The 21,262-nt window shown below is 36.8% G+C and overlaps 1 protein-coding gene across 2 annotated transcripts in view; it reads right to left on the bottom strand.

Annotated features, from left to right (window-relative positions):
• Positions 1 to 2,148: 2,148 nt before the first annotated feature.
• Positions 2,149 to 21,262, bottom strand: part of ZNF800 (zinc finger protein 800) — a 54,033-nt gene continuing 34,919 nt past the window's right edge. The window contains exons 6-7 of one of the 2 annotated variants that reach the window (XM_078343856.1): positions 3,682 to 3,741; positions 2,149 to 2,510 (exon numbers count right to left, since the gene is read on the bottom strand). In XM_078343856.1, coding sequence (XP_078199982.1) covers positions 2,426 to 2,510; positions 3,682 to 3,741 — 145 coding nt within the window. In that variant the 3' untranslated portion in view covers positions 2,149 to 2,425. Of the gene's footprint in view, positions 2,511 to 3,530; positions 8,682 to 21,262 lie in introns of those variants that run through there. The other variant, XM_009003127.6, reaches the window with a different exon arrangement.

Below are 21,262 nucleotides of genomic sequence, written 5' to 3'. Positions count from 1 at the left end.
GTTGATAGCACACCATGATGAGAGAAAGCATCATTGTGTCATTCCTCTTTGTCTCATCTGTCCACTCTCGGTCTAGCTTTCAACTCCCAAACCCTGCAGGTCTCCATTCAGTTCTAATTCATCCTGTTATGTCCCACCTCCGACCTCCTCATATGGTCTTCTCTCCTGTTTGCTATGCTCTTCTTCTTTTCTTACTGTGAACACTGTCCCTGAAAACTCTGCTCATTTTCCAACTCCTAGATAAATGTCACTCTTTCCAGAACTTTCCCTAAACTTCCAGACCAAGAGAGGTTCCTGAGTTTCACTCTTCCAAGGCATGCTGTGCTTTGTTTTGTACTATTCTGTACTTATTACAATATAGCTAGTGTGACTCTCATGCCATTACACTTGGGTGTAACCAATGTGCTATTAATTTTCTAAATAAAATTCAATCTGATTTCTGAATTTCTCACTCGCCAGTGTAGGAAAATAATCACAATCAGCTATGTTTTGGCAGGTCTGCTAGAGTACAGAATTCTAGAGGCTTCTGTAGTGCCTAGGACTTGGGGTAAGAGTCTCTAGTCTTCAGTCCACTGCAGTCACAGGTCCCTGCTGAGGTACTCATTGTTCAGTGTATGGTCTATTCAAAGACTGAAGGTTCTGGTGCTTCATACCAAGCTTTAGGGCTCCATCAGGCTGAGTGTTATGACTGACACCCAGGGTTCTCTCTCAAGTTGCACCCTGCAGTCACTTTCCTCTCAGGCTCCAAGACTTCCCAGTGCCATTGTGATTGCTACTTTTGCTTGTAGCCTCTAAGCACCAATCTCACCCCTAATATTTGCAGAGTAAAATGGAAGCTTATATAACGTATGTCCAAATATTTTTTCTTTTATTTTCTTTCTTTGCCTCCCTCTCTCCTTCTGTCCCTCCCTTCCTTCCCCTTTTTCTTTCTGGCAGGGACTCCCATCATAGCTCACTGCAGCTTCCACCTTCTGGGTTCAAGCAGTTCTCCTGCCTCAGCCACTTCAGTAGCTGGGACTACAGGTGTGAGCCACTGCACCCAGCCCCAAATATTTTCATAGTTACAAAGTGAATGAATTGTTAAATAAAATATGTTCTATTGCTCTATACTGACAAATATACCTATGTAATTTCCTAGAAGATCACATTCAAATTAAGAATTTTAGATTCCTTGGAGTCTCATGCTAGAACATGGTGGCCTGGTAAATATAGGTCCCTATTCCATACCCCCACTGCATTTCACCAAAGGGCCTCACATGCTTGTGTGTCCACACCTCTGCAAATGGCCATCCTTTGGCCTCCCTTTGGTCCTAGGTGTGCTCAACTGGTAGCACAATAGGATGAACCTGAAGGTAGGTCTGTTTGGATTGAGAGTTCTGGGACCCAGGAGCCCAGAATGTATCCTAATGAAGAGGGCTTAGGTTCTAAGTGACATATGCCCTTGGCTGCACAGATGCTTTACCCTGGCAGAACAGGAGTGCCCAAAGGAGGGCCAGGGGAAGCCCTATAAAGCATGAGTCCAAAGAAGGACCTGTCTTGCCTGTCTGACTACAATCCTGAGACCACACAGCACGGCCAGACCAACTAATCAGTAAGCAACAAGAAGCCTCAGAAAATAAACTTTCTCTGGCTGGGTGCAGTGGTTCACGCCTGTAATCCCAGCACTTTGGGAGGCCAAGGTGGGTAGATCACCTGAGGTCAGGAGTTTGAGACCAGCCTGGCCAACATGGTGAAACTCTGTCGCTACTAAAAATACAAAAATTATCTGGGCATGGTGGTGTGTGTCTATAATCCCAGCTACCTGGGCAGCTGAGGTGGGAGAATCACTTGAATCCAAGAGGCGGAGGTTGCAGTGAGCCGAGACAGTCCCATTACACTCCAGCCTTGGTGACAAGAGTGAAACTCAATGTCAAAAAAAAAAGAAAAAGTAAACTTTCTCCATATGATAAATCAATTGGGAGTTGACTATTAATGCTAATTTAATTGACACTGATATGTGTAAACAAAGCTAAAGACCTATGACTATGTTGCTAAGCCAATAAACAATTCACTGTTTCCCAAAGCTGTATAAAATTATTAACAGGTCTTATTAGAAGAAAGTATTCAATAACAAAATGATTGAAGAAATACATATTTTGAAGCAAACTTTTTTTCCTGGGAGCCTTCTGTTTTGTTTTTTGATAGCACTCACTCTGTCACCCAGGCTGGAGTGTGGAGTGCAATGGCACCATCTCGCTTCTCTTCAACCTCCGCCTCCCAGGTTCTAGCGATTCTCCTGCCTCAGCCTCTCGAGTATTGAGACTACAGGTATGCACAACCATGCCCAGCCTTTTTTTTTTTTTTTTTTTGTATTTTTAGTAGAAATGAGGTTTCACCATGTTGGCCAGGCTAGTCTCAAACTCCTGACTCAAGTGATCTGTCTGCCTCAGTCTTCCAAAGTGCTGGGATTACAGGTGTGAGCCATCACACCTGCCCAGGAGCCTTTAATATAAGAATGCGGCCTGTGAATCCTGAAATAGACAAAAAAAGTAAGTTATATTTCCCAGACTTGTATGGTGTGTGCTTATGTATGTGCGTGTGTGTGCACACATGCCTGCACATGTATGTATATCTCTTAGCAGTAGAATTTTGAAAATGCTATCAATCAACTAAAAAAAAATTACTGTATCGGAGTTCTTGAGTACTCAGGATAGAAAATACTTATGGCCAGTTAAAAGAACAAATGAATTAAGTGGAAGGATATCAGGGAGCTTTCAAGGCTCCAGTTTGAAAAGCAAGCAGCTTGGACAGTAGAAACCACAGCAAGAAGAGCCCTGCCCTAGAGCAACTGTTACTGAGATAAATGAGTTCCCAATCATCTCCATTTCCAACATCTCAGGGAGATGATCACAAATAATAATTGAAAAAATAAGTGAAAAGAGCATGAGCCCAATTCAACAAAAAGAAAGAGAGAGAAAGATTTACAGGAACAATCTTAGAAGGAAATACAATGGAATTTTAGCAATGCTTTTCGGCGGGTAATGAAGTTACAGGGGATTTTTACTTTATTTATGTACATAAATTACATCTGTAATTATAAAAAACAAATATCTTTCAAACTACTTTTGCCAAGTCTAAAAGAAAAATTGTTCTAATGCCAAAATTTTGAGACAAAGTCTATGTTCACAATATTCAAATCCTTCCTAATTTCAAAAACTTTGATGAGTTGCTCTAATCATCATTTGATGTTTCAAATTTTATCATACTTGAGGATATCTGTTGCAATAAACATTTTTAAAGTTCTCTCTTGACTTTTATATGGGTAAACAGTACTTTATAAAATCAGAATTCCTGTAAATTATTGGCATTAGTGGGGTACCAAGTCCCTGCTGTCAGTGATTATTATATCTGCCACTAGCTGGTGCTATTGGTAGAATCCTCTAACAAGGAACTCTCCACGGTGCTTGTATACAACTTCAGATGAGACTACTTCACAGATAATTTCACTTTTTCCAAACAAAATCAGCTCTTTATTAAAGTGGCAACATAAATATTGATAAGTTTATTCTTTATTTAAAAGAAAGCAGGATTAACAATAACAAAAACATCATAAAACTATCCTAAATAATACATTAAAGATAAAATAAAAGCAACAATTATAATCCATTATTATTAAATAGCCACAATTAAGAGACTACATACCAAAACTTTTGAGATGCAGTCAAAGCTGTGCTCAGAGGTAAAGTTATAGTCTTACGTGTCCTATTATTAAATAAGAAAAAATAAAAATAAATCAACTAAGTCATAAATTAGTACAAAACATTCATAAAACAACAAAGTAAACTTATAAAAAATAAGGAATGAATTAAAGATGAAAAGTTATATTAATATTATATCAAATAGAAAAAATAGAATTGATGAAATACTCAAGTGTTGGGTCCTTAAAAAGACTGGCAAGTCTAATAAAAGAAAGGAAAAAGAGTAACAAAAAAGACTAGAAATGAGAAAGAAGCCATAACCAGAGATACAGAGAAAAATATTTTTAATTATACTTATATATAGACAACAAATTTTAAAATTCTATGAGAATGCATGATTTTCTTTAAAAATACAATTCTTTAAATTGATACTCAAGAAGTGATAGTTAAAACCATAGAAAAAGTTTTTTAAGTTTTCAGAGAATTGTCTTCTACTCATCCTCCCTTAAAGAGATTGAGGTCTGAACAGTGTTATGGGTGAATTTCTCCAGACCCCAAAGAATAGCCAATTCATATACTATGTACCAATCTAGAGCATAGAACAAGATGGAAAATTCATTTTTTGAAGCTGATAAAGGTAGAATTCAAAAATGTAAAATTACAACCCAATATTATTCATAAATGTAAATGCAATAATCCAAATAAAATGTAAGAAATTAAGTTCAATATTGTTATACAAAAAAAGGGGAGGAACCACCATGACGAAACAGGATACATCTCATGCAGAAATAATCCAATATTGAGAAACTATTAACATAATTTCTTGTGATAATAGGCCAGAGGATTAAAGCCACATGATCATTTCTAGTTGCCTAGAGTATGGTTAATATAACTGAACAACTTCCAATAAAATGCTTAGCATATTTGAACCAGCAAACCACATCCTTAACCTGATAAAGACCTGTATTTCAGTCTAAGAGCTAACATTTAAAAGCTGGTAAAATTTAATGGCATACCTAACAATTCAGGAATAAGGGCAAAGTTATCACCATCACTTATTTAACACATAAGACATAAGTACTACAAAGGAAGAGAGAAAAATCATCATTAATTATACTTAAAATGACTAGCTACTTAAAAGAGAATCAACTAGGAGTATTAATGAAGGGTTTCAGAAAAGCTACCAAATACAAAAATCAATAGCTTGACCCCAGAAGGAGCAATCAGTTATTAAAAAATAATGAAAAAATGATCCCATTCAAATGTAATACAATAAATGAAATGTCTAATAATGCAATTAATAAAAATATGCAAGACATACAAAATTACTAAAGAACATTTGGGAATTGTCTTCAGTAACCTTGATGCATGACAAATTCCTAAATGAGAAATGTAATATTACAAAGTTGGCAATTCTCCCCAAATTAGTCTATACTGTTAAAGCAATTCTAAACAAAATTGCAATAGAATTTCTTTTGGAACATGATCAAAACATAACTAAAGCTTACCTGGGAGAATACATGCACAAATATATCCAAAAATATTTTGAAAAAAAAAAGGAACATTTACCCCATTAATTAAGATGCTAAATACACAGTAAAGCAAATGATAAAATGGCAATAACTAAAACAGCATGGTTCAGGAACAGAGAATACAAAAAATTAAACAAACAATAAATTCAGAAACCACCGCAAGTGTGTGTAAGAATTTAATATTTGATAAATGTGGAATTTTTAAAACAGTAGAAAAGGAAGTTTTCAAGAAATGATGATGTAACAACTAAATAAATATTTAGACCCTTAACACACCTATATCAAAAATAAATTCCACTTGGAATAAAATTCAAATCCAAAAAATTAAAATTAAAAAACAGACAGATAATTATATAACATTGGGAAAGAGAAGACCCTTTTAAACATATCACCAAAAGCAGAAATCATGAAAGACAGATTTATCTAAATGAAAACTGAAATATTTCTGTTTATCAAAGACATCATGGATTAAATTGATAGATTTCTGACAAAGAACAAAATTCTGCAGCATACAGAACAAACAAATGGTTAGTGTTTTTAATATATAGAGTTCTTACAAATCAATAAAAAGTGAACCCTCAACAGAAAAATTTCCAAATATGTTCATTCATTCCTTCAACAGATATTTATTGTGCACCTAATAGGTGTCAAATATTGTGCTACAGGTGGAGAATACAATGTTGAACAATCTAGACATCCAAACTTGGTCTCTTTCTTTATACTTTCTAGTGTGGGAAATAGACCTCCCCAAAAGGTAAATAAACAAGTACATAACATTACAAGTTGAGATACAGGATTAGAGTGATGAAGAAAACAGAGGACTGATATAGCGAATGGGAAGAGAGAAGTCTACTTTCAATAGAGTGCTCTGTGCAGGTCTTTCTCAATATGTTATATTTCATCAGTTATCTAAAGGATAGGGTTGTGGTGGGAGAGAGGGTGGCTGTGAAAAAGCAGCTTAAATAGACAGAACATCATTTCCTAGGCCCCTGAGGTGCAGAAAATATCTTGGCATATTTATTGATGGAATCAGTGTGGCTGCATTCGAGTGGGCAATAAAGAGAGGAGCATAGACTGGGGTAGAAGGATAGGTAAGGGTCAGATTGTGCAAGGCTATATGAGCCATTGGTAAAGGGTTTAGATTTTACCCTAAAAGCAACAATTTGCTTAATTCAATTTGAGAGAAAGGTTATTGCTGCCACTCTATCAAAAATGTATTGGAGTGGTTAAGAATGGTGGCAGAGAGACTGGGTAGGACTGGTGTCACAATATCCCAGTAGGAAAGAATAGACAACTCCATTAAAAAGTTTGGTACTAAAGGAGAGCTGAGAAATGGCTCACAGATGGAGAAGATGTGAACGAGGAAAGGCGTGGTTAAAATGAAATACACTGGAGCACGTGTACAGGGAATAATCCATTGAGAGGAGGCGGGATTGAGAATGCAGAAGAGAGAAAAGGGAAAACTTAAGAAGGACGTCCTTGAAAAGGCAAAGGGGCTGGGATTTAAGGCATGAAAGCAGGGACTTGCCTGTGAAGTTCCCTCTATCACAGAAAGGAAAGATACCAAGGTAGCTGGGTTGGAGGGTCTTGTGGTGACAAGATGAGGGAGTCTGTATTTAGTAAATTCTGTTTTCTTAGGGAAATGTGAAGCAAACAGGAAGGAAAAGATCAGAACATTTTGAGGAGATCAAAAGGTATGAACAATAGTTTCAGATGTGAGGAACTGAGATACGGTAGGAACAACAGCACCAACTTGAGGTCTGAGTTAATGGATTGAAAGTAAAAATGAGTCGGTTGAATTGTGTTTTCTCAAATAAAATGTTCAGTTGTCCCAGAAAGGCCCATGAAAGGCAGATGGTAAGACTTATTCAGAACTGAGATTTTGTCAGGAAAGTAAATAGAAATTGAGGTACAAGAGTGCTGAAAGCATTGTATTTAAAGAGAATGATGATGATAATGGACCAGAGAATCTAGGCTAAGCAAGGATGAGAGTGCAAGACAGGGGCTGATAAACAGTCGAAAAAATGAAGCAAATGAATTAGCTGTCAGTGAGCAATAAATCTAGGATAGAAAGATGGTGATTGGAGCATGGAATGTCTGATGATGTGCTAGTTCAGGTCCTTTTAGAAGCAGACACCAAGACAGGGTTCAATGTGCAAGAGTTTTATTGAGGGAACTCCTGTGAAGGATAAAAGGGAGGAAGCAGGAGAGGGCAAGGGAAACTTCATATCATAGTATGAGTCTGACATCTGTGAAAGGAGAGGGGAACTGGGCCCAAAATCCTCAGAGTGCATGCAGCACAGTTTTCAGAAAGTTTCAACCAGGGAGCTCAGGTGTTCCCAAGCCAAACTTGCTCATCAGAGGAGTCCTGCATCTTCCATGAACGTGCCACCTCCAACACACCATGCTGTGCCCGATCACTGACTGGGAGTAGTGCTGGAGAAGCATGGCCTCAGTGCAAACCCATCAGTGAATGCCTTGGGAAGGCAGGGGGACCTGTCATCACCTCCACTGCCTGAAGCAGGAGATCTGAGAGGTAATGGTCACCACAGACAAGACTGTAGAGAGGATGTTCTAACGATGACAAGGTCTAGAACTGTAGGAGCAAGGACTGAGTCTGAAGGGGAGAAATGATCACTGGAGATGAAGTTATAGGAAGGTGGGGACTAGATATTGGAGTTCAAGTTCAACCACAGTTATGCCTAACACAACTCCAGGTTATGTCAAGCACCCCACACTCACTGAGGATATGGACAGTTATTAAAACAATCTTCTAGCAGAAGGCAATATTTGGGGTTGTGGTTATGGTGGTGGGGGGGGTGGGGGGCTGGGGAACTAGCTTGTGGATGCCAGGATTTGAGGTGAAGGTTCAAGTAGATGCTAGTCTTTGAAGAACTAATTATGACAAAACTCGCTAGGAATAGGAAATCTATAAATTACAAGCTGGAAAAAAAAAAAAAAAAAAAAGATGGTATTGTCCAGTGACAAGATTCTCAAAGAAGCCGGGATTTTGGCAGGCAGAGGACGTACTGCCCTGGAGCAGCCACGACTGGCACGGAGGCCGCCCCAGCCCGTCCCTAAGGCACGTGGTCCTCTAGAGGGCTTCGCGGGAGAGTTCTGGCCCAAACCAGGGCCGGTGAGAGGGGTTTGAGGCGAGGCAGAGGACTCAGGAGTCTGCGGATGACAGGACGACAGGACTGCCCAAGGAGACGGCCGCGGCTAGGCGCCTGAGGTACCGCGGTGCGAAGGGAGGGCGAGGTCCCGCCGGCGGCCAGGCTGCGGCGCTCACGGGGCCACGGGCTTACCCAGGCCCCGGGATGCGAGCTGGCGCTCCCGGGCGGCGCCACCGCGGAGCTTGGCGCGGCAGCTGGCTGCAGCCTGACGCGTGGTGACGGTGCCCGCGGGCGGGCAGCGGCTCCCGGGGGCGGTCGGGCGCAGGGCGGCGGTGCTGCGGGGCGGCGGCTTCGCGAGGCTTCGGCCCGCACGGATGGCAGCGGTCCCCAGGAAGGAAAGACAAAGACACGCGGGTTAGAAACCAGGGAAAGCGCGCCGACGCCTCTCAGCCCCGCAAGAGCTGCAGACCCACGGGCAGAGCGGTGCCACTTTCGCCCAACAGGGTGCCACGAGAGAAAACTGCAGTGGTCAGAGGAAAACAGATCCAATTCAGGTCTCATGCAACGACTGGCTGGCAATTTAGGAAAATGTATCAAAACTCTTAAATGGCTGAATACTGTTTGACCCAGAAAGTCTAGCTTGAGAATTTTCCCTTAAGGAATAATTATGAATACCTACAAATTTTTCATACAGGGTGCTCAGTGCAGTATCTATAATAGAAAAAAATGCCAGAAAAAAGGGCAAAAAGAATGGATATGTCCTATACCCAACAATAAGGTATTGGTTATAGTCTTTTTCTTACAGCGAATACTAAACTGCTATTAAAATAATGTTGTGAAATGAAATCTAATATGGAAAAGAACTGATATAAGCAATGAAAAAAATCAGTTTCATCTCCATTTGTACCATGTATACTTACGTGTACATGTAAAACTGACACATCATTTTTGTAATAATGGAGAGAAACACACCAAAACATTAAGCAGTTATCTCCAGCTGATAAAGCTGCAGGTAACCCTTTTTAAACTTATGTTTCCCAAATTTCATACTATAAGCATGTTTTATAGTAAAAAATTACAATACAAAAGGAATTTTACTCCATTCTTATGTACTCATTGTATATTTATCTCAATTCAAATTCATGAAAGTATTTATTTTCTATTGCGTAGCAAAGTGGTGGACATCAAAAGATTTTTTTAAAGTGAATAGATAGTCCACAAAAGTAGTTTATCTTCCTCAAAAGTTATGTGTAAATTACAGTATTACAGAAGAGTTTATACCTTAAACATTTTGCAGTTAATCAAAGCTACTGTCTTTTGTGATGCTATACCTTATTTAACTATAGTAATAATTTCCACTTCAGAAAAAAATTTCTGGGATTTTGAGAAATGAGAAGTGTAATTTGATTTGTAATTTCCACTGACTTGGGAACACAAAGTTTGCTAAAAACAGAAAAATGCGGGGCAAATGTTTTAGGTGATACCAATGTTTTACAGTAATTCAATGAATTTCTCTTTAGTTTGAAATAATTCAATGGGATCAAAACTAAAATATGACAATGAACTAGAATCTAAGCTTAACATCCTGGTCTCCCGATCATATATTAATTTAAAATGTTAAGTTAATACCTACAGAGTCTTGGTTTTGCTAAACCTTTTTCCAGGGATGTGCATAAAAGTGATATTAAAATTGTAATAATTTAACACAGGAGAGGGGTTCCAAGGCTTTGTTATTAGATCTATAGAAGATCCATTATAAGTTTCAAATATATTTTAAGCTAAAGTAAGCTCAGAGTTTTCAGGCTGATTTTATTTAATGATGAGCAAATCCAAGATTAGATGTTTATTGGAATGTTGCTTCATTGCTTAAAAGCAATATGTGATGACGTAAGTGATCACACCACCCTGTAAGTTTCCTTCACCCTGAAGGAACTTGATACAATTATTGTATCTGGAAGCATACTTTTGGTTAAAAAAAAATCAGAAAAAAATAAAATGTCCAAAAAAGAACAAATCCCCTTAAGGCCAAAAGTTTTTGTTAACCAACTGCTACTGAATAAAATGAAGGTTGTAGGAGCTTTTTATAAAACATTTTCTCTCAAAAACCTTATTATTCACCAAATGTTGTAACCAAACAGTGTCAAATACAGATAAGACAGAAGAGCATTTATTACTGGTGCTACAGTCCAGCTTTCACTAACCATACAGTGATTTCAATTTAACTTGACATTTTTGGAGTGCCTATTATATCTCCTGCACTGTCCTCAGACAGTAAGAAAAAAAAGATAATGTTCCTACCTTTGAGAAGCTCTATCTAGAAAATTACCTTCAGATTACTCAGATGCGGGGGCTAACCTGCATCCCTAAATCACTCGCCACTGTCCTGCCAAAGCTTTACATCCCATATTCTTCAGATGAGCTGATTCCCTGTCATTCTTTGTCCAGATTTATCCAGAGCAACTCACAATAGCTAAATCAATAGTTTTTAGCCATTCAGGGAAGTCAAAGACTAGTTACGAAATTCTGACTAAAGATATGGACTTCCTCCTCCAGAAACATGCGCAGAAATGCATACACCATAGACTTTGTTTCACTGCACCAGAAACTGATTTCCTGAACATAAGCAATATTTATAAAGGATTCTGCCTTCTTTCTCTTGAAAGAAAAATGGCTGTTTCCTGGGCGAAAAAAAATTTTAGAAAATTCCGACTTCTCAATGAGATTTAGTTTAAATGAGTTGAAATTGTGCTTTGGCTTTTGACATGGCAACATATACTTCATCTTTGATAATCCATTACAACTTTTCCCCTATGGCAACAAGTGCTGAAATCCTTGACTAGCCAAGATACATATTTAATAGAACCAAAGCAAAATTGCATAGAATGGAATTTGCCAGGTTAAGGTGGCCTGCATACTGAAACACCAAATTCCTCCAAGACTTTCAAGTTAGACTCAAGTCACATTATTTCCTCTGCCTTCAAGTTCAATTAAGATTTCTGGAAACTCAGCAGAGTTCTGTCTGGTTAGAGAAAAACATCACACCCTGTTCCTATTTCTTGGCAACACCTTTTGGAAAGGTGGTGACAGCTGCTGATATGGAAAGTAAGGAGGCACGATGACGTGCAGCAATCCTTTCCTCATCAAGCAAGAAAACCATGCTGTGTTCCTGACAGCACAGGTGCACCAGCTGCCCTCACAGTGCAATTTTTCTTCTTCCACTTGAGTAAGATTATTTTGAAAATGCTGACACTCTTTCCAGTTTCCAAAAGGTGTTCTAAAATGGAGTTCTCCTTTGATGACATCAGCAAGCACATGAAAATGTGAAGCTAGATGCATTGAGAGGCATCAACAGTTTCATCCAGTTGCATGCTGAAGAGAAATATGCATAAATGCCCATTTCTTCCAAGTCTGAAGTGAGTGGTGTCATCTGACAGAAGACCTCAGTTTTCTTTCATGGGCCCCAGTTAAGAACCTTTGAGTCAAACTGTTTGATTCTGCATTTCCTTACATTACTGGTTCCAGCCTCTGTAGTTTTGTTCTTGGCATTTCACCCATTGAAAAATGTTTTCTCCCTCCTCTCATCTATTCAAATTCTGTCCATCTCTCAAGACCCAGACCAAAGCCAATCTCTTTCATTAAACTTTCCCTGATTACTGCAGCCTGGAATGATCTCTCTCTCTTCTGAACTCCGACAATGGTTCCTACCTTTGACCCAAATTCTCAAAATGTGGTTCTGAGACCACCACCTTCAAAAATCCACCATAATATGTATTTTTACAAGCACCAGAAAGAGCTGTGGTAATTTCTCCAGTTTTCCTGAATCTTCTTTGCCACTCTTAAAAGAGTAACTCACCTCCCAGATGGATGGAGAGCAGAAGACTGACAATGAATATTTTTTCTGGGGTGACCAACTGACTCATCTGAATCATTCCTTTCTGTACTCATTTTCACACAAAATGTTCTGTCAGTTGTGTATCTGTCAGGGTTGTAGTGTCATTGCTGACTGCTGAAATCCTACCTTTACCCATGGATTTTCAATCACAACCTCCCAGTGCCATAGCCATCCTTCTAAGGATTCAGATGCTGCTACCATTTTCAAAACAACTTTACACTCTATGAGAAAGAATTTAAACAGAGCTTAAAATGAAACCAAGCACAGTTAGATGGAAAGGGCTACAAGTGACATCATATACTCAAATAAGAGGTAAAATCAAATGTATTCTGGAACTGAGCAGTAACTTCATCTCTTCCAACAGACTCACATTACACATGAGGGAAATATGGAGAATGGGGCATTTCAGAGCAAGAAACTGAAATTTAAAAGAATAAAAATCTCAAAGTTAAAACAATAGCAAAATCACACAGAGTCAAAGGCAGTGTCCTAGTAAGCTCATGGAGTCAATGTTAAGGTTAAATGAAATGAAATTGAAGAATTAAATGAAAAGATTTAAAGGATGAAAATAACTCAAAATGTAAAAGATGGATCACACTCATCTATTAAAATGGCCCAAAAGACTGTCTTTGATATTACAAGTAACAGGATGACTTGGACTCAAAACCAGTTATGCTTATTCATAATAATAGTTTTCATATACTTACTGTATACCAGGAATTGAACTAAGTGTTTTACATACATTAATTAGCTCCAATGTAATAAATTATAGTTGAAAAAATGTATTAAAGAAGAAAGTCTCTAACACCTCTGTAAGAAATGAAGAAAGCAAAAGCTGGCCGTACATCTGTGGCCTGGTCTAGTAGAAAGGATGCTCTGAATATTGAACAATATCTGGTCTGAGTGGCAGTTGCATTCCTATGGGGAAGATGAGTGTGTCACACTACCAAAGCTTGCTGACACTGGTTGCTGAGACCTAATTCATTGCTCATCAAGCAACCTTCTGATTATAATTTATCTTTCTATGTAGATTTGCCTACTGGGAGAAAATGTACTGAACTATAAACATGAGAAACCATTGGGCCTGATACTTCCCATCACAAATTAAAGAACTGAATTGTGGTATTTATACACTACTATCTATGAGGCTGGTTAAAGTGGTGCAGGCTTCTAGTACCTAGTTGCCTCACTGGATGAACCAATAATCAGGGTCAGCCTTAGAAAGCAGTGGCCACGTCGAAGTTACCTGTAAGGCCTGGCAGGGAGGCCAGCCTGCCCTCTGTCTTGCTGTTTGCCTTCTTTAAACAGCAAAATCCCACGTGATTACACACACACACACACACACACACACACACACACACACAGAAATAACCATTTTAATTAGAAATGGAAATGATGGGAAAAGGAGGAACAAAATATAGTGTTTTTCCATGATCTAGAGCACTACCTTGTCAGCTTAGTTTTTACAGCAGAGAAGGCCAAAGGTGTTTCTTTTTTTCCCAATGGCACCAATAAGTACTTATTTTGCTTATTAAAAGAATCAGTCACCTAAGCAAAAAGAAAAAGTTCAAGAACTTAGACATATAAACTTTTACCAAAGAATAAATGTAAAAACATTTCAGGTGTCCACAAATACATGCAATATATCATTACTTAGGGGTACTGTTTCTCTTTGGGATCTTTTGTTGGCCAGTTTTTGTTTCCTGACATCATTTCCATAGGAGAGAAACTTAATAAACATAGCAGGATCCTAATATGACTCATCACAATTCTTAACAAGACTTTTAGTTCATTATTTCACATCAAGAATTCCAAAGTCCGAATGCAATTAGGACCCTGTATTCAGGGTTGAGGATAACACACATAAAAGCTGCACTAAAGCTATGAACTTCAAGAATATGATCTTACTTGTACAACTACTGAATTTTAACTCGGATGATAGTGTTATGAAAATATATTTTTAGTCTAACTTTTTTTCAATCAACAACAGTTGGAGAATAATTAATACTATTTTCAAACAGAATTACACAGTAAATAATACATTGAGAAGGCCTGCCATCTTTAGGAAGAAAGCAGAATTACTGACTAATTATCTAACATATAGTTAAAATATAAGTACTCAACCTCTATGAATATTGTCACGGACACTTGGCATGGGACATATTTTTTAATGTATTTGTCTTTTGTGATACAATTTGGTCCATAAGATCTAAAATCAAACAGTTCTGACAGGCTCTATTTTTCTCTGAAAATTAAAGCAATAATTGCACTGATAGATAAGTCGGCCAAAAAAAACCCAGAATGATCAAAATTAATGGTGTATGTTTATATAGATGATCATGAGTCATATCAAGATAAAAAGATATAGTTACAAACTGTTTTGAGAAACAAATGAAAAACTATTTCCGTGATATGTATTTGAGGTTGGAGATTTTAAAATTTAGAAAATGAAACAACCTCTGTGGTTTGATACTTATAACATCACTGCTTCTCACTAGCCTTGAGATTTGTATGATTTGTACATACTGTACAAATTTTTACACAAGTCCGAAGGTAAATGATTTCCCTGGAAACTTCATCTGCCAATTCTTTCTCGAATAGAAAAGTAAATATACAATTAGCTATTTTTGGTAAACAGCAATAACAGCTATTTATAAATTTCCCTTATTTTTTAACTTTCAACATTATTTATCACAAAATTAGTCAGTGACCCTCTCTTCCTGAAAGAAATGTGAAATACTACATCATGTTGCATGTGAGGTACTCAACACATATGCTAGAAATTTAATACTCTGTCCATTCGTATTAACAAAAAAAAAACAGTTGTCTAAATAATAGGCAGTATAGCAAAAGGGAAGGCTCATGGACCAAGGAACAAAAAAATCCCAGGCTCTACAATTTTCAGACATATTGTTAAATAAAAAAAGGCAAGGTGCAGAAAGTATGTATAATATGCTACCATTTTGTGAAGGACAATGTATACACTTCTATGGTTGTATATACATGAAATAGCTCTTAAACCCCCAGAAACTGGTAACTTCTTGCCTCTGGGGAAGGTAATGGAAGAATTGAGAGATGGGGTAAAAAAAAAACTTACCTTTCACAGTATACCTTTTTGTACTTTTTAAAAACATGTTATTACATGTTAAAATAATCTTTAAGAGATAGCTGGCTTCTATTCCTGACTTCTTCATCGGCTACACATTTGACCTTGTGCAATCACTTACCTCCATTTTTTCCATTTTAAAATACTCTCTAGATTCTCCATGTACAACTCAACAAAATTATGGCTCAATCAAAGGTATATACAAAATGACAGGTGTTAAATAAAGTAACTATAAGCCTTAATATGCAATGACTGACTCTTCTTTTTATTCTGTATCAAAAGTGTGGTTAACCCATCTTTTTAACATATCCAAACTATTGCTTCTGAGATACACACTCTCAAAACATTTCAATTATTGAATAAATATTAAATGTAAATATAAAGAGGTAGAATTTTTATGGTAGAGTTTCAAAATTGAACCTGAGATAGGAAAAAGCTGAAAATCACCCTATGTCTCCAAAGAATCTTCTAAAATTCATCCATAATCTTTATAAACAGAAGATACTGTTTATAAAGAACCAGAGGTAACCAAGAGTAGAGCAATAGAAAGCTTAACCAGGAAAAGTAGGACATGAGGAAGGCACTACAAAAAAGAAATCAAAGCTTATTGAGACCTTATAGGACAGGGAGAATGTGGACAGGCCTGGTGACCCATTCTTTCATAATCCTACATGCTGCAGGGTAAAACTGCAAGCCTTGGGTCTCAAAGGGCTTAGGGCCTAATCATGCGGGGCAATGTAATTAATAATGCAATCATAACACAAAGGATGGAAGTGAAACATAAATGGTAAGGAAATGTGAATTTATCACAAGAGGTCTCCATGACTTGGAACTATCAAGAACAGATTCATTGAAGAACTAGGACTTCAAAGTCTGTGTAATAAGCAAAGATTAAAATGGATAAGTAGCATGGGTAAAATGAAGAAGTCAAGCAAGGAGAGTCAGTTCTAGCAGGATGGGAGCAGTAATCATAGATAAGAGGATAATGAATTTAGTTTTAGAAAGAGTTTGATTCCAAATAGTAACTTGGCTAAAAATATTAAAAATTATTTTTCAAATGTCGGGTTGCCAAATTTTCTGTATAGAATACTACATAGGAATGGTGGCATGCTAGTAATTCATCAAAACTGGCTGACTAGGCAAGATCAACGCACATCTAAATCCAACTTTTTAATAGGCAGGGCTGTAAGGTATGAGAAGATCACACACAGGATGTGTGGCAATCTTCCAGTATTTTCTTGCAGGTACCTAATATTATTTCCTAACACAACTTTCATAGTCAGGAATCAGCTCCACCCAAAGAACACAAACCAAGAAATCAAGAGGTGCCAGTTTTAATTTGCCATTGATTGAGTTTGTGAATTGGGCCTGGGTGATGAAATTCAGTGCTGCGGGTTTTACTATATGAAAAATGTCTAAACAAAATAAACCAAAAATCCCTCTGTCAGTGATCTAGTGATTTATAAAAAGGGGTGTGTGTGTGTGTGTGTGTGTGTGTGTGTGTGTGGTTATTGGTAGCATACTGATAAACCTTGTAAGAAATTTCCAAAAATGTATTTCTTAAATGTTGGTATAGGGCAAGAAAGAATATAAACAAATATAAAGAAGGCTATGAAACAAATGACGTCCTCGATGCAGAAAGCATATATTCTAAAATTCTATTCTACTTTTAATTTTTGTTACAATCCTTCAAACACCCAAATACACATATCTTCATCAGTAATCTCTTAGTGATTTGCTGGGGTTATGAATGAGAATATAGAGGCATGCCAAAAAAATAAAAACTGGTGTTTAAACAAATTTATTTAAAAAGAGACTCAAAACAGGTATTTAAAGTTTATGGTTAATATAATTGTGTGTTACAGCAGTGTGCCTTGTGTTATTTGATGTGGATATTAGTCTCTAATGCTAATACCCATTATTGATTAATTTAAAGGATAAATAACAAGAAAAAAAAACCATTTGCAAAGCATTAAAATAAAAAACTTTTTTAAATGTGTGGGTTTTTTTTTTTTACTATCGTAAGACAATAACAAAAAGTTGTTTTATTATAGCTATCCTCTTCTAATTCAGGTCTGTCATTTCTATTATTGACTTCAGTTTTTAGGAGTTATAACTCATCCATAAAATTTACTCTATTGAAACTTGACAAAGTCTCCCGGGAATTCTTTCCTTTAAAGGCGTATTTTAAAAGTTAACACCAAAAGAGTTGGATACAGGCCAATGGCATCTTGAGTTGTATACAGACCTATGCTTTCTTTATTAAATGAATGGTTTCAATCCCAAGCAGGGCTGACTTCTAAAAATTCATTTTGCATGCCCTCATAAGTACCCACTGGCCAGGGGGTGGGTGGTGGTAAATAGGCTGCTTCATTTCACTTTCAAGGAGACAAAAATTTCCACTTTAATACTAGTGGTTTTCAAGACAGCAAGATCAAAAACAGTTTTATCATTAGGTTCTTCTACCAGAAAGGAGGTGGAAAAGGGAAAAACCAGTGAGGGCCACAGGATGACAATGCAGGATCTACATTTTATTAATTAGGTATTCACCAGTCCAAAAAATGCAGCTTTGCAAAGTATAATTCATATATTTAAATCATCTGTTCAACCTTTAACAGTACCATTTTCCCTTAGACTATGGCTATGGATACTAAATTATTTAAGTTTCTCATATGGATTACACCAAATTCTATCAGGATATTATCAGCCAGATGGCTTTCTCTTGGTTTCCCTGACTAGATTAGGCAAACAGACAGTACCTGCCTTGATCAGAGTCATGGAGACTAAATCATAAAAATTCATGGACAGATCAAAGCTATGGGACTCGACAAATAAATCTTATTTAGTCCAAGAACACTAATAAATTGCTTTATTTTTTAAAATAAGATTTTCCCTTTTTAAAGAAATATCTTTTAAGTCTTACAGATTTTATCTTAAAAGCTCTCTGAACGCAACACATAAATTAATTCACATTGCCTAAGACTATTACAGTTTAGTTATTCAGTACTTCTCAGAGTTACATCAAATACATGTTATATTACATATTTTATATGGAGGTGGGGGGACATGAGAGAGACACACAGAGAGAACCAGAGCTAGCCAGATACGTAGTCCCAAATGAAAAACTGAAACAAGTATTATCATAAATTACATAATAAATGAAAAGAATTAATGTGGTAGCATAATTCGTTGATTCTATTTATTCTTCCTGGTAATCCCTTCAAAGTCTATGGCTTCAACAACTACATGAACACTACTGACTTCTAAATCTCTAGCCCCTGGGCAATTTCTCTCCTGACCTCTAACCTATATATCCTACTCCTATTAAGCATCTCCAATTAGATGTCCCACTGGCACCTCAAACTCAACAAATATAAAATTTGATTCAGCATTTCCCCCTGGAAAATGTTCTTCTTCCTTCTGTATTCTTTGCCTTGAAAAGGGTGCCACCCACCTGCTCAACCAGATTGTCTCAAATGGAATCACACTAGATTCTCTCTTTGTCTCCACTGCCTGGAAGATTTCATTTCTGAAATAATTATTTTATCTGTATCCTTTTCTATAGTCTCATTACCAAAACCTGAATTTAGGTCCTGTCACTTTTAGACTTCTGAAACAGTCTCCTAATTGATTTCCCCCACACAGTCCTACCTCCCCACCTCTACTCCAATTCAGTCCCCTCGATGCTATCATATGTCTTTATTTAAAATATTTCAACAGCTATTCCTAATCTTGAAATGTAGTTCAAACTATTTACTTGGTACATAAAAGGCTTCTTGATTTGGCCATTTCCCTGTCTCATACTCCTTCCTTTAATTTACATGTGATTTCAAGTTTCTGTACCTACATGGAAACTTTTTCTGCCTATCTCTTTCAAAACTCAAGAATAAATTCAGGAATTATAAGTATTTCCTAACTCCTCAGTGTGCCTTAATATTCCACTTCTATGTCCTTATAATGTATACCTCTTCCATCATACTTGACGAGGAACTGCATTGCTTAGCTCTGTACCTTACTCAGTGCCTCGCACAAAGTAGGAGCTCATTTGTTCACTGACCGAATGAAACAAGTCAATGTAAGACAGTGAAATCTGAAGAATACTCATCGAATGCTTTAACTTTTGATACTGAACAAGCTCTGCCAAAAGAAATTGTTTCATTTAACTTGCTAATCATTACTAATCTGTCCCTGATCATATTTTTAAATAATTTCTTTCATCTTCTATTCAATGAAGTGTGCTAAGTTGAAATCTTCAACCTTTAAAAGGCAAATACCTCATTTCAAACACAACTAGTCTTATGAGTAATAAACTCTTTAATTAACATGTAATACAAAGGCTTGCATTACTCAAGAGACTAAAAGGAATTTGGGTTAATTCAACCCAGCAAATACCTGTTTGCCTGCATACCTAGGACACCATCTGCGCCATCAGTAGCATGTAAACAATTCTAGCTGCCACCACCCAAAAGCCCCCAAATCAACTGCAGTCACATCAGTAAACCTTCTGTCACATATCATAGCCCCAGCATCCCTTCAGCTTCCTATGTTCAACCCAGTAAAGTTTGGATTATTTTTAATTCTTAGCAGCAAAAATAATTTAGTTATTTAAAAGTTATAACTCTATTTCCACCTCTGTATGGAACATACCAAATTAAAAATATAATGAAGAGGACCTGAAATGAAAATATTTTTAAATAAAGAAATTAAAGTTATTTTTAAAATAGAGCCTATCAAAAAACAAAATTATCAGTCGATGCCTAAAAAACAATAAACACACCTAGTCCTAACAATACCATAATGAAAATTAAGCATGTGTAATTTTCAGAGTTGAGTTTTATTTTTAAGAGGAAACAGAGTCTCTGAATGGATGGCTCGCTTCTTCTACTCATCTTTTATTTGACCTCAAAGGACCATAGCTGACAGGAGGATTGGAAATGAGAAATTACTTTTAGATTCATGCTTATCATTTATCTGATGGTCACTGGAAAAAATGAAGGACAAAGTTTCATCCTCTGCATACTGAAACTTTAATGGAAGACAATATCCAAAACAAAACTATTTTAGACTGGATCTAAAGCCCATTACACTCATCTTATAGAATAAGCAAGAGTAGGAACAGATACACACACCACACTTATATAATTTTTTTTAAAAAGAAAATCTTTTAAAATGTAGAGGGTTGTTATTTATAGCCTTATTGTTCAAAGTGTGGATCACATACCGTCAGCACAGACATCACATAGATGTTACACCCAGAGCTCCTGACTCAGAATCTGCATTTTAACAAGGTCCCACATATATATATATGTTAAGGTTTAAGGTTCTCTGGTTTATATAGTTGAGTAGTTCTGGCTAACCCATCAAATTCCCTAGGTAATTGGTTCAAAATATATAGAAGCTTGGACACTACCACTAGAAATTACAATCTGATAGATGTGGAGTAAGCCAGACATCTGCATGTTTTCAAGATTTTGTAGGCAATTTGAATTCATATCCTGATTACTTAACCAACCACTAGTGTAATCAAAGGAATCTTGGCTTTACCAAAGTACAGAACTCCTTTAAATACCAAACTCTCTAGTACATTGAAAATAACATTTTATATATTCATGTTTCAGGCACTCTATTTTGTAAAACAGACAAATGTTAATTTATATATTTACATATAATCCTTTATAATAGATTCAATATTCTGTCCTACCGAAAAGTTGAGGTCAACTCAGATGTATGCCCTTCTCCAAAGAAACCCAAACTGGTTCTTTGCTTGAACAAAATACATTTGAAATCACAAGGTATCACTAGCACATAATATTACTTGTGATTTTTTTTAAATTAACATGGTAAGTCATCCAAGAGGGCAACTTCATTTATACTAACGGCAACTCAAATAATTCAACAACAACAAAGTTAAAGACTCAAAAACATGAGAACTAAAATATGAA

Source organism: Callithrix jacchus, chromosome 11 (assembly GCF_049354715.1).
Source record: "Callithrix jacchus isolate 240 chromosome 11, calJac240_pri, whole genome shotgun sequence".
Lineage (NCBI taxonomy): Eukaryota > Metazoa > Chordata > Mammalia > Primates > Cebidae > Callithrix > Callithrix jacchus.
This window is presented reverse-complemented; position numbering and strand designations above follow the sequence as displayed.